Source organism: Electrophorus electricus, chromosome 3 (genome assembly GCF_041902795.1).
Source record: "Electrophorus electricus isolate QZ-2024a chromosome 3, ASM4190279v1, whole genome shotgun sequence".
Classification (NCBI taxonomy): domain Eukaryota; kingdom Metazoa; phylum Chordata; class Actinopteri; order Gymnotiformes; family Gymnotidae; genus Electrophorus; species Electrophorus electricus.
In genome coordinates this window covers 10,517,501-10,530,819 of record NC_137499.1, presented here as the reverse complement: position 1 = coordinate 10,530,819, position 13,319 = coordinate 10,517,501, and the positions used below count along the sequence as shown (strand labels likewise).

The following is a 13,319-nucleotide window of genomic DNA, read 5'->3' as shown; positions in this document are numbered from 1 at the left end:
GTGGAGGTGTGGTGGGCTACAGCAGGGGACATCAGGACACTATAGCCAAGTGTCCTCAGCACTGAGCTGAGATCACACTCAGAGGAATATGAATCTGTATTGAATAAAGGCAGAATGGAGCCAGCCTGAACCAATAACCTGGGGACACATGGGGACACGTGGTGGGTGTACTGGTCATGCTCACGTCTGGTATTCCGTTAGTCTGGCTCACACAAGGCAGAATTTCCTAGGTGAGCTTTGCCCATTCTAGCCCAGACTAGAGCACAGGAGGTTGTCATTCCTAAATCCCCAGTCACCTAGTCTTAAAGTTAAACATTCAAATGCAAAATAAAGATGCAGACTTCAGAATTAGTTAGAGAACATCTGGTCCCGTCCTTCATTGCAGGTTAACATTAGCAAGCATTATTGAGGCACCTACGAAGAATGTCTACCAATCACACAAAGAACCCACATTTTTATATATTGGTCAGAAGTGATCATGTATTCACCTTTTTACATACTCGTGTTTGCATTCGCCACCATTACATCCAACCCATACATTAGTCAACATGTGCAAACTGATATTCAACACCCACACCAGTTGGAACCCATTACCATCACATTCCAAGAGAAGACTTCTATTAACCTTGTCGTAAAGAAGATTGTTTTCTGTACCAGCCTGAGCCTGGTGGAGAGGTCATATATGTGACTCTGAGGTCTGCTGAAGCCTACCCAGGATCCTTTGCTGAAGCTTGCAGAGACCTCTGCCCTGTACACAAATCATTCTGAAAGGACATAGAATATCTACACTCACTTAATAACTCAATGTTAAACCTCTTTCCCCTATAAACACTTTTTATTACCACAAAGTGATGAACATTGATGTTGTAGTTCACCAATGAAGCTCCCAGTGGATTTGTGGAAGCTGTCTGCCAGTGCCGTCTGCCGTGGGCATGGCAGTATTTAAATATTTTATTCTAATAATTAATATGCATGAGTGAGGAAAACCAAAACTTTTTGCTCTGCTATTTACATTAGCTAATAAGTGTTTGCATAGAACTACAGAAGTGCACGGCTATGAGGAATTAAAATTATTTCAAACAAGATTTGACATTTATTTTTTCAGGAGTTATGGGACCATTTGTATTGCATCTCTGGTTGGAGAGGCAGCTAACATCACAGGCGTAATTTGATTTATCTTACTGCTAGTTAGGATTCAGTGTAGTTCATTAATTACTTTTTTAGCCATGTTCAATGTTATAATTTATAGTAACAAACCTTAAAAATAATCACACAGCACAGAATTTAGATAGCATGTATGATATGAGGTTTTCACATGGGATTCCACATGAAGAGGTTTGGTCCAGGATGGTGTAGGTTCCACATGAAGAGGTTTGGTCTAGGATGGTGTAGGTTCCATACAGCATGAATTCTCACATTTACATACCTTGCACTTCTGCAATGGGCTAGTTTAGTTTTGAAATGTATTATGTAAATGTATTATGTATATGTAAATGTAATTCAATTTTGTAATGTGTCAAATTTTACATTTGACTGACTTTCTCAAGTTATTTGTGTAAGAGTTATCTATGTAGTTATGTCATAGCTATATAGTTTTAATTTTATTTTATATTATTTATTTATTATTTCATTATTTTTATATAGATTTACTTATGTATTAGTTTATCAGTTTTGGTTTTGTTTTCTTTTTCATCTTTAGTTTTTTTGCAGTGCGTTTCTAGATTCTCTCTAGATCACTGTTTTCTTATCATTGTCCACGTGTTAACTTTAAAACTTCAATAAATAGATTTTGGGAGTAATAATACAGAACCCTTGATCCAAATACACTCTAAATTTCATCTACATTTCAGAATGTTCCTCCTTGAGAATTTATTTCTGAGAATCCGAATCAACAAAATGTAATTCCACCTGACTGAGCCAGTTGGAGTCCAAAGTGAGGCTTTGACCAAGACATGAAGCTTACGGCCCTTGTTAATGCTGTATCAGATTTTTAATGTATGTGCAGATGAGTGTTGGCTGCCTATTTTAGCAGTGCTTTACAGTATACTTAGTTGAAGGCAGTGATTATGGCTTATTCTATGTTCCAAAAAAGTTCAATAAAAGATACACATTAGCTTCTATATACCATGTATGTGAAGAAGACTTAGTAAAGGGTGTGTACTAACTTCATCTATCTAATCTGAGTGATGGCTAAAATAACTAGTTATTGTCCAGGATGCAGTATGCACGTGTGTGTGTGTGTGCGTGTGTGTGTGTGTGTGTGCGCGCGTGTGTGTGTGTGTGTGTGTGTGTGTGTGTGTGTGTGTGTGTGTGTGCTGTGTACATATGCACGGAACTGTGTGTGCATGTATCTGCATGTGGTGTATGTGTAGCATACCTGCCTGTGCTGTGTGTGTAGTGTGCCTATCTGTGTATCTTTGTGTGTGTGTCCTTGGTGTGTGGATCTGTTTCTGTGTGTGTATCTATGTGTGGTGTGTGTCAAGTATGGTAGTGTGCCTGTGTAGGGGTATGTGCGCATCTTGTCTGTATCTGTGTGTATGTGTGTGTGTGTGTGTGTGTGTGTGTGTGTGTGTGTGTGTGTGTGTGTGTCTGTGTGTAGTGTACTTGTGTGTGTGTGTGTGCCCTCCCACTCTTTTTCTTGAAACAAAATGTTCCCACAGATACCATGACAGTTCTGTTATTTTTGGCCCCAAAATAGATAGTAAGTGTGAGTGTGAGTGTGAGTGTGTGTGTGTGTGTGTGTGTGTGTGTGTGTGTGTGTGTGTGTGTGTGTGTGTGTGTGAGAGAGAGTATGTGTGTGAGTGTGTGTGTGATGTGTGCCTGAAGACAAAGTTTACCTGTGATAAATCCTATCAGACTGACAGTAGTTCATTTTTACCGTGTCCTATAAATTCCACATTTCAGTTGCTATGGTAATATCTCCTGAAAGGGTTGCATGTGCACTGGCCATAAAAATAGAATATCCATTCACTATAATGTAATGGCAGAGACGTTGACATCGAGGACGTAGCCCACACGATTTAAAGAGACGCATGACAACAGGCGCGATTACATACATTTACCTACATAAAAATGGCAGTGACCTTTGATAATCTTTCTTACTGATGACGGTAAATATCGAAGTAGCCTCACGACACTTGTATGACAGTGGCATAATAATATATTATAAATATTGTCGTCCTCTCTAAGATTATATAAATTATTGTTATTCCAACCTTTTCACCGCCATGTCTCAGACCCCAGATCTCGCTTGTCTCTGCTGCCGTTTCCAAGGCAACAGCATTCCTACGACTGCGCCCATATCTGGTTGCCATCGTTCCCACTGACTACAGAATAAACTTATATAAGTGACATACTTAACAAGGGCTACGGTCACAGCGCGACTCAGTGCATTCAGCTCAGCGTTTGATAACCGACTCTATATCACCTAATGAAGTCAGACTGGTCCATTACAGGAGCTTCTCCAAAAGCATGCCAACAACCCTTCACTCGCTTTCATTTCTTTTCAACCACTGATCGGAGGACAGATGAACAGATGAATCCTAAATAAGGATATGGTAATGACCTAGGTGCCTTGACGTATTTTTAAATAAAAGATGCTAAACTCGACCACCACGTGTTAAAGAGCTCGTTTTTCCTTGTTTTTGAAACAGATGCTGCAGCGTATCAACCCCCCACCCCGCTCTTCGTCCTGCAGCTCTTCTCACGGCCCACGCGCGATCTCTTGCTCATGCACCTCTAATCCAGCCGTTGCCATAGAGACGAGCGGAATGCGCCCGCAGAATTCCTGCGGCCGGGCGTTCGGCCGGTTCCGCAGCCCTCCGTCACAATGACAACTCTATCAGACTGCACCAAATTCCAGCCAATCAACTGTCTGAGCTCCCGACCCACGTGTTTTATTCACAAATTCGGGGGATCTCTCGGTTCGAGCCACTAGCTGTGTACTCGCCCTGGGCCCTTCACACGCCGCATGCCACCTGTACTGTGTGACAAAGAATCCTCTTAGTTTCAAGCAAGGAAAATCACACGATACGTTTGAGTTAAGTAGGCCATGAGGTTATTCTTCCCCCTCTGAATATTTCATAGAATAGACTACAAAAGAGACATTACAAGCAAATGGTTAAATGATTAGAAATGATTGTCAAAATACAATGACATTAAATCAGTGATGGGATGAAGTGGCAACAAGTGAAAATAGTATTTGAGCTTTAGAATTTCAAAACTCCACTTGCCTCCACTCGGCTGTTAATTAAACAGGCAGCTGATTTTTAATTACCTACAATCTCATAACACAACGATGTATTGTGCCCCGAAGAGACAAACTAACCCCTGCGCTGTGAATAAAACAGACCCCAAAAGGCGGAACATTAGTACGTTTGGTTTAATAGGCCAACAAAACGGTTTCAGCACCACGGTCAGCGGCCTTTACGAGCGCGTTCTCTTCTGATGTGCTCTCTCTCTCTCTCTCTCTCTCTCTCTCTCTCTCTCTCTCTCTCTCTCTCTCACACACACACACACACACACACACACACACACACACACACACACACACAACAAACCCAAACCTTAACAGGTCATTAGTAAACAGACTGCCCTCTAACATATTTCCTAAAATTTTAGTTTTTATTTTGTAACTTAACGTAAACTGACTAAAGTAAATAATTGGTCTACACAAAACGACAAGCGCTGCTGGAGAATCAAAAGGTTAGAATTAAGCTTTGCGTTATAGAGGTTTATTTATCTTTATCTGAATAATTATTTCGACCGTACCAACGACGTCCTTTCCTGCCAAGCAATGACGTAAAGATTCCAGCAAACTGCCCCCACACTGTTGCTTTTTCAAACGCGTCGTGTCAATAAACCCTGCCTCGCTAGAACCAAACCGAGCGGGGGAAAGTGTAGCGTTCAGTTCTCCAGCTTTATGATTTTGCTGTGTCCATGTGGCGTAGCTTGACAAAAAAGTAAAAACCTTCGAGATCTAGAATTTAGGAAGGAACACTAGTTCAGCATCGGCGCTCTGGAAACGCATTATATCCCACAAAAATTAAAGGAATAGAAAAGGAGTCGGACAGTATTTGTTTTCATATATTTTCAAATATACAATATAAAACATTACGTTTTATACCATAACAATTGGCACATTTGACGGTAGAGAATCGTTTTGTTGTAAAATAGTACATTCAGCTTCCGAACAGATAGCATCAGGCGCCACAGGAGACGTGCGAGCAGTGTGTGCCGTAGGCCAGCGCCTTGGACAGCTCAGCTCACTACACTGGATCTAAAAACCCAACGAATACAGAAATAAATGATCTGAGCTTTGACGCACACACGAACATTTTATACAGCTCTCACTGTAGCCCGATAGCAGGTAGCATTTTCTCTTTTAAAAAGCCACAATGAAGATACAGTTAGAATACTTTAAGCATGCATTACGTAAACTATGAATAGACCCTAGAACCCCCTTCGTGACATTAACAGGGTCAAAGTGATAGTATTGTACACATCTAATAACATGAAGCCCCTGTCCTGGAGGTATGCGGAGACCTCTGTCCGTTCACCGGCAGCAGCGTGAAATGCTGTTCACGCCTTCACCCGTCAGGCCTTACATCCAACCCGCCCTTTCCAGACGGGTGTGGAGCGGAAACAGAGCTTCTCTCTCCCGGGAAAATAAGCCAGTCTTAGCGATCCAGGTTACTTGTCCATTTTCCGTTAGTCTCCTTCGGGCCGCCTTCATTTTTGAGGTCCTGGAAAACCTCGGTGAAGAAGTGCGGGTCGGAATTGATCTGTAGCATTTTGGCGCTCATTTTGTCAATGATCCGCAGAGAGCGCTCCCAGAACACCTCCTTGTTGGTGTCCACGAGGAAAGGCTTGAGCGGGTACGAGATCTCGTTACCCATGTAGGAGTACGCGAGGTACAAGCAGGTGAGGAACACGGCCTGCAGCTGGTACTCGCTGGAGATGTCCTCGGTTATCGCCTCTCTGCAGAGCAGGTAGACGAACACGAGGTTCGCGGGGGTGATGAAACCCTGGTCCTGCCAGCCTTGGATAAGCAACGAACGGTCGACATTTCGGAACCAAAGGATGATCTCGTTCGGACTCAGTTCTTTGAGCTTATAGCACCTCCGGCACATAAATTCACTCAAGCAACGGAGCAGCTCCCCAGTCGATGCCTGGACGATCACCCGTCGAGGGGAGACGACAGAACGGCTACTCGGCTGCCTCTGAACCGAAAGGAGCTGCTTACCGCTCTGTGAGCCGTTCTGGGTTTGACTGGACCGAAGGCTTTTATCAGGAACGGTCGGCACCGGAACCGCTAACGGTCCAGGCTTTTTACGCTCAGAGCCTGACTGAGATTTCTTTAGGTTTTCAGTATTCAGCTGGTCCACGGGGATCTGAGACACGGGAGGATTTGGGTTCACTTTCTTCGCTCCCTTCTTTTTGGCCGATGCGGCTACTATCCGCTTCCACGTCAGGGCAGATATAAGAACCGAATGGCGTTTCAGGCTTTTCTCTGCCTTGCTACTTGCCCCGTGTCCACCCTCCGTCTTCTCGTCAAGAATCCCTCCTTTCCTGGTGGTGGGAGAAATGGACAGCACCGTACCCATCTTTGCAGTTAACGACCAACACCCACCGGCCTTGCGGAATGTTATGTCTCGCCTTATATTCCACAGACTTCTCCGGGGAGGTGCGACTTCAGAGATTCGCGTCCATTTACGGTTCACTGGACCATGCCATAGACAGTGAGGAGAAAACCACAGCTGTTGAACTGAAGAGGTTACGGTACCTAGAGAATTTGTGAGCCTGCAACATTCATGCGCGCGCTCTGCCACTCCTTCTGCATCCCACTGTGCGCGCAGCCTTACGAAGCGCGAGGAATGGGCAGGACCTCAGATTTGTAGCCGGGCAAAAACACTAACGGTATAGCGACACAGGCATCCCCAGTCCTCCAATCCCTGGGTGATGTAAAATGACTGACAAACTGTTCCACCACACAAAATTCGGGAAAAGAATCGTCGACCTAGTTCTCGTCTGATTGTGTTTATAGTTTCGACCTGTAGTTACAGATATTTTTACTCCGGAAAATTGTTTTATTTTTGGATTTTAACCAGTTATAGGAAAATGTATATAAAGATTAGCCTTGTAGGATGACATCAAACGTAAGGCTCCAACATGCGCTCAAGCACGGATTTATAAACGAATAATTTAATTTTTAAGGCTGACAGGAAAAAAAAAAGATGTAAAGAAGAAAAGATTAGAAATGTGGAAGCAAATTCACGACAACGGATCATACCTGTTTCAAACATGTTTCACCTATGTGCAGACAGAGAGAGAATTAAGGAACAAAGGAGAAACAGAGAGAGAAATTGTTAACTTGTTAATTTAGAGCTTCTAGGATTTGCAGCATTAATAAAGTGTTAAAATCTAGAGGAAAATGTGTAAAACAGAAAAGTAAACAAGTCAACACTTCATTCAACACACCCATTTAATTAAACAAGGTGCAGTGATAAATCGTGCCACTTTAATTAAGTTACCTGCTACTAGCCCAGGTGCAGATGTACCGCTATTCTCCCCTTCCTCTCTCTGAACGTAGACAAGTGCCAGGAATTACAAAGTCGTACAATTACTCCACCTAGTGCGCAGCTTGTACCAGTCACTTTAACCGGCTGGTAAGGACAGGCGTCCACTGTCCTATATTTAGCTTTTCTGTACCAGTACATGATGTTTTCAGCTTTAGTCAAGGGAACATTATTCACTGCTCATTCATGTTCGTCTAGGACACCTTGCATAGGTCGTGAAGAGTCTGGTATCTGTTGATCTGAATCTGATGTCATAGCCTAGCATATGAAAAATCACTGATTCAGTACCATGGAGAGTGCGATCTGAACAAACATTGATTCATTCATCTCCAAAAAAACTGGTAGCTGTCAATTTGTGCTTCAGCAATTTGTGCTTCAGACTGTTCTACCAAAAGCTTTCATAAACCAAACTGTTAAAAGAACTTGCTGTGCCATTATTTTCTTATTTCCCTTTTGTCAGTAAAATCCAATTAGTGTTATAATACACAAAATAACTAATTGTCTTATCATTTACACAATATTCATATTTTTCCAGATGTGTTTTTAAAAATGTTTTCTTTTTGAACATAACTATAGACAGAAAAAGTTTCTACAAAACATTTTGTTATTTTCACATAAATACAGTCCTGGACCAGCAGATGGCAGTATTGCATATTTGTAATAATAGTAGTAGCCAGAGAATAAATAAAAGCTACTACTGCTAACTTAGCAATATTAAGATCCATAGTGCTCTGGAAGGTCATAGCAGTGGTACGTGATTCTATTGTGTTAGCCAATATTTTATTGCACTGATTAATGCAAACTGTAGAGGCAGGTTGGCTAGAGGTGCTGGACAGTCTAAATGCAGATGCTGACATCTTTTCGCACAGTGCACCTCTCACACTCCACCACACAGCACCACTGAAACTGGCAGTGGCAGTTCTCCTCGTACACTAGAGTCTGATCCACGTGTCCCCTGCTACAGCACAGCCAGTGGCAGGATCCTGGCCCCACCTCCGTGCTGTTACACACACGCCCCCGGGTGCCCTCCGAACCCATCATGCGATCGGCCACACAGAAGTCCGGGGATTCATCCGAGTAGACGAGGCTGTGGGTGTCCAGGGGCGGGACATCAGGGTCCAGGGAGACGAGGGATTTGCCGTCATTGCTGCCCATCACGCGGACAGCTGCGTGGAAGCCATGCATGAGGTGATCGCCAACATGGCGGAAGAGGGGCATCTTGTTCCAGCAGCTGCGCAGGGTGCAGGAGCCGGACAAGCCGTGACATTTACATTCAGTCCAAATGTGAGCCTTCACAGCCTGTATACACACACACAAACACCCACCCAAACACATGCGCACAAACACGTACACACAGAAACACACACACATGCACGTGCACATGCATACACACACAAAAACAAACACACACACAAACACACACATGCACACAAATACGCATGCACACACACACACGCTCATGCACACATGCATGAACACACACACACACAAACACATGCGCAAGCAAGTCTGTCCAAGAACTACTACTTCTTTTTAAAACATATAAACACATCCTTTACATGTCTACATCATCTACATGTCATCCACAGCCAGAATTCATATGGGGTGAGTGAGTGGGTGTGGGTATGTATGTGTATTTAGCCTAATCTTGTACATGCTTAAAATATGATTACAGGATAGTTTCTGCAACTTCCAACTTCTTTTCTGTCATATATGCATGTTGTAAGATGATCATTCAGACCCTCTGCATGGGCCTGAGTGAAGCGTGGACGTTTACACTTATGACACTTAGCTGACACTGTTATCCAAAGCGACTTACAATTATGACTGAGTACAACTTGAGTAACTGAGGGTTAAAGGTCTTGTTCAGGGGCCCAACAGTGGCAACTTGGCAGTGGTGGTACTTGAACTGGCAACCTTTCAATCACAAGTTAAGCACCTTAACCACTGAGCAACCACTGCTCTAGGGGCAGGAAACACACTGCTCAGTGTTGATGGAAAAACAGTGGTAGATGGTAAAAATGCGTCCAATTCCTGCAAATGGCTGCAGATCTCTGAGAATCTACGCTGGACCCAAAACACTGGATTCATTAAAACACTAAACCTGTAAACCACAGCCTCATACCAATGTTGTCCAAGTAAACAGCCCTAGATTCCGTAACAATACCCGAGAAAGCTTCTCAGCAGAACATGACCTAGAATTAACCCTAACCCCATCAGTAGAATGAACCCTATCCCTAATTCTAGAATTAACCCCATCTCTAACATTATAATTAACCATGACCCTAACATTAGAATTAACCCTGTCCCTAACACCAGACTTAACCCTAACCCTAGAATGAACCCTGTCCCTAACGCTAGAATGAATCCTATCCCTAACATTACAATTAACCCTATCCCTAATGTTAGAATTAACCCTGTCCCTAACATTATAATTAACCCCATTCATAACATTATAATTAACCCCATTCCTAACATTATAATTAACCCCTTTCCTAACACTAGAATGAACCCTACTTTTAACCCTAGAATTAACTGTGACCCTAACCCTGCCACTATAATCTCTCCACATAGATCAATTGGCCAGCCTTGCTAAAAAGATGACATAATAACACCTGTAATAAAGAACCGAACCTACACATCCATAACTGCTCGCTCTGTAAAACCCCACTTGTTTGTTAAGGGTACGAGTAGCCAATGAAACGCAACGTTTTCCATACCAGCCGTCCTGCTTCCTGGTTGTGAAGGTCGATCAGGGTCCTGATATCGCGTTTGCCCTTCCGCCTCCTGCTGTCCATGAAGTGGCGGGACACGTCATGGCCGAAGTCAACGTCATCTCCGCAACCCCCCCACTCCCAGCGCTGCTCCTGCTCCAGGGTCATACAGCCACACTGCAGCAGCTCCCCTTGGCTGCAGGCCTGGGTTACTGCATGCAGCACTCCTGCAGCTATGATGCTGTTAACAAATGCTGTCTCACGAATATCTGAGAAAAAAGGAACAAAAAGTGAGAAAAAAATTAGTGACTTTAATTGTCTACGTATTAACGATGATTCGTTTATTATATCCATGTCTTCTATCTATGATGAATGCAATAATATACATTGTCAGCCAGTTATATTAAAGAACTCTTGAGACAAACTTTCATATTTTTCCTCCTTTGTTTTCAGTGAGAGTTATAATGGCAAAACACAGATTTACATGTGGTCATCCCAGTAAATTCTTATTTGACCCCATGACCTGTGAGAGGTCAGTACTGTACTGAGACAGTATATCTATATTATTAGCCATATTATTAGCCATAAATAGCCTGGCACCTTCATCCTTCATTGCACATCTCTTTCATCTAGACCTGCCAGGTGCTGATCCCCTTCTGCCTATCAAACACAGACCTACTGTCACAGACCTGTTCACAGAGACCTGCTCACACAGACCTGCTCACACAAATCTGTTCACACAGACCTACTTGCACAAACCAGCTCACAGACCTGTTCACAGAGCTGCTCACACAGACCTGCTCATACAAATCTTTTCACAGACCTAGTCGAACAGACCTGCTCATGCAGACCTGTTCACACAAATCTGTTCATACAGACCTGCTCACACAAATCTGTTCACACAGATCTGCTCGTACAGCCCTGTTCACACAGACCTGCTCATGCAGGTGTGTAATGATGACAGGGTCCCTCTGGCGTCTCAGAGAGGAAGCATATCTCAAGTTAGAGGCAAGAAAACACAACCATTCCTCAAACTCAAGTACCTGTTTAGGTGGAATTTTCCAGTTTACTGAAATTACAACTCAAACCAATTTCTCTGGCATTAAGAAGTCCTGCCCTCTCATGGCCTGCATCAGAATTACAAGTTAAAGAGGAGATGACACTGTGTTCCTTGTCATAAACCAACTCTAAAAGATAGACCAACTCCAAAAGCTGTACCACCGTAAAAAGCAGAGAGGCCTGAATAAGCTGTGACTAAGCAGAGAACCATCCACAGTGACGCAGCAGCTGACATGCCGGTAAATCCCTCTGAAAAGAGATCCAGCCACATTCTCTTTCTGTGAATTAAAGCAGATTATTCTACTGGAAAAATTTGCTTTTTTTCCATTGCAGACATCTCTATCCTTGATCTCTAAGGACTTTTTAAGAGTATCGACCTGCTAAAGGTAAATGCTGAATATTTTTATAGCAATGGGATTAATATGAACACCTTAGCTACATTGTGAAATCAAAAGAATGCTGTAATTAATTATCCCAAATGTATTAATAACACCCAAAATAAATGACACCCCAATCACACTCTTGCTGTGCGAGTTTGCCACCTTGCTGGAGGAGCTTGCCCACACTCTTGCTGTGGCTTGTGCAGTTCCACCGTTGGTGGCGGAACTGGTGCTGGCATTCACGTGTGCCCAGCCGGGCACCTCTTGCCACTGCTTGGACGATCTCAGGCTGGGTCTGGCACAGCTTGGCGTAGAGCCTGCTGGGGTGCGTGGTCCTCCGACAGACACTGTTGGGGTCAAAGAGGAGGGGGCTTCCTGCCATAGCGCTGCTGTGTGCGGAGGTGAGCTGTGTTAGGGAGGTTTCTAGCAGCATTCATACTCACATACACACCTGAGGAGTGAACTGTGTAATCATGCAATCTTACACATTATCAGAGGTTGTTCACATAGTGTTTGTGAAAGAAAAAAGGTTTGATTGGTGGCAGGAGGCAGATAGACAGATGGACAGACCGACAGATGTGTAAATTCAGCACTCACACCACTAACCCTAACTCTAACCCTAACACTAACCATAACCTAACCCTAACCTAACTCTAACTTTAACCCTAACCTAACCTTAACCCTAACCTATCCATAACCCTAACTCTATCCCTAGCCCTAACCCTAATCTCATTCCGCAATGACCTACTGACCCAACTATCATCTGGTCAGCAGCAGGCTCAGAACCTGAGCAGCGTTGAGTGGGACAGAGTGACTGGCAAACGTGGGCCCCAGTGCCTAATCGAGGGCTAACGCATGTATGCACGAGCTAAGGGTCTCTAATAGACGCTGGCGAGTATATAGGCATCATGTCATGATATTAATATATCAGGTATAACTTCAAACTTACCCGCACAGAAGAGAAATGTTGAGGGGCCCCGCGAGCGTAAACACGAGAAGGAAACGCGCTTGCCCTGGCAGCATAATGCAGGAGCTCACCGCCGTGTAGTAGGCTTAACCAGCAAAAAACAAAACAAATACAAAAACACAAAATTAATAAACAAGGCAAATCCAACTGCAGCTGTTGAACCTTAGAGTTCGCATGTTTTCAGCCACGAGACCATGCAGATACCGTGAACCTTCCGCTTCAAATCCACGGTCGGTGAATATAGAGAAGTTGCTGGAAACATCTGCAGACAAGCACGCGCGTGGCAGCGAGGCTGAAGCATGTGGATCAGTCCAGAAATGCTCGCTGACAGCTAATTGAGTTACCTCCGCGAGCCGCTCCTAAATGCGTCCTGACCTCAAACGCACGCACGCGTGTGTTCAGTGTAGTTCGAGCCTAGTTGAGTAATCGCGCACGCGGGGCAATTGCGATTAGAGCGCCAAACTTCGCGCGGGCAACCTTTGCTGACGTGCTGTGATCTTTGTCTAAGATCGCAGTCGAAGTTTACAAACGGAGATGTTTTCACAAGTTTGAAGTAAAATATGATGTTTGATATTAATGTAACAACTGAATGGCAAACCCAGTAACCTCGCTTTTGTTATGG

General features: G+C 43.7%; 2 protein-coding genes across 3 annotated transcripts; both read right to left on the bottom strand.

The window, feature by feature from the left end:
- Nucleotides 1-5,071: 5,071 nt before the first annotated feature.
- On the bottom strand, nt 5,072-6,842 carry cdk5r2a (cyclin dependent kinase 5, regulatory subunit 2a (p39)). Its single transcript, XM_027004701.3, has one exon. It carries the CDS (start codon nt 6,603-6,605, stop codon nt 5,679-5,681), a length of 927 nt encoding a protein of 308 aa, XP_026860502.1. The 5' UTR covers nt 6,606-6,842; the 3' UTR covers nt 5,072-5,678.
- A 331-nt stretch (nt 6,843-7,173) lies between these two features.
- Nucleotides 7,174-13,261, bottom strand: wnt6a (wingless-type MMTV integration site family, member 6a). 2 transcript variants are annotated; one of them, XR_014122584.1, is made up of 6 exons: nt 12,902-13,261; nt 12,680-12,782; nt 11,893-12,119; nt 10,298-10,560; nt 7,533-8,876; nt 7,174-7,311 (listed from the first exon to the last, which is right to left on the bottom strand). XR_014122584.1 is itself a non-coding variant. In XM_027004709.3 (5 exons), exons 1-5 carry the CDS (start codon nt 12,996-12,998, stop codon nt 8,415-8,417), a joined length of 1,152 nt encoding a protein of 383 aa, XP_026860510.2. In that variant the 5' UTR covers nt 12,999-13,261; the 3' UTR covers nt 7,320-8,414. The 2 variants fall into 2 exon arrangements, 1 of the variants encoding a protein (XP_026860510.2); XM_027004709.3 differs by lacking the exon at nt 7,174-7,311 and having other exon boundaries at nt 7,320-8,876.
- Nucleotides 13,262-13,319: the final 58 nt, after the last annotated feature.

Bases quoted from the DNA above. Each gene is read 5' to 3' on its own strand.
- cdk5r2a (XM_027004701.3), bottom strand. From the start codon at position 6,605: ATGGGTACGGTGCTGTCCATTTCTCCCACCACCAGGAAAGGAGGGATT.
- wnt6a (XM_027004709.3), bottom strand. From the start codon at position 12,998: ATGCTTCAGCCTCGCTGCCACGCGCGTGCTTGTCTGCAGATGTTTCCA. The intron at 12,783-12,901 runs GTATCTGCATGG...TTGCTGGTTAAG, and splicing joins TTTGAAGCGGAAGGTTCACG to CCTACTACACGGCGGTGAGC. The intron at 12,120-12,679 runs GTAAGTTTGAAG...CTCCGCACACAG, and splicing joins AACATTTCTCTTCTGTGCGG to CAGCGCTATGGCAGGAAGCC.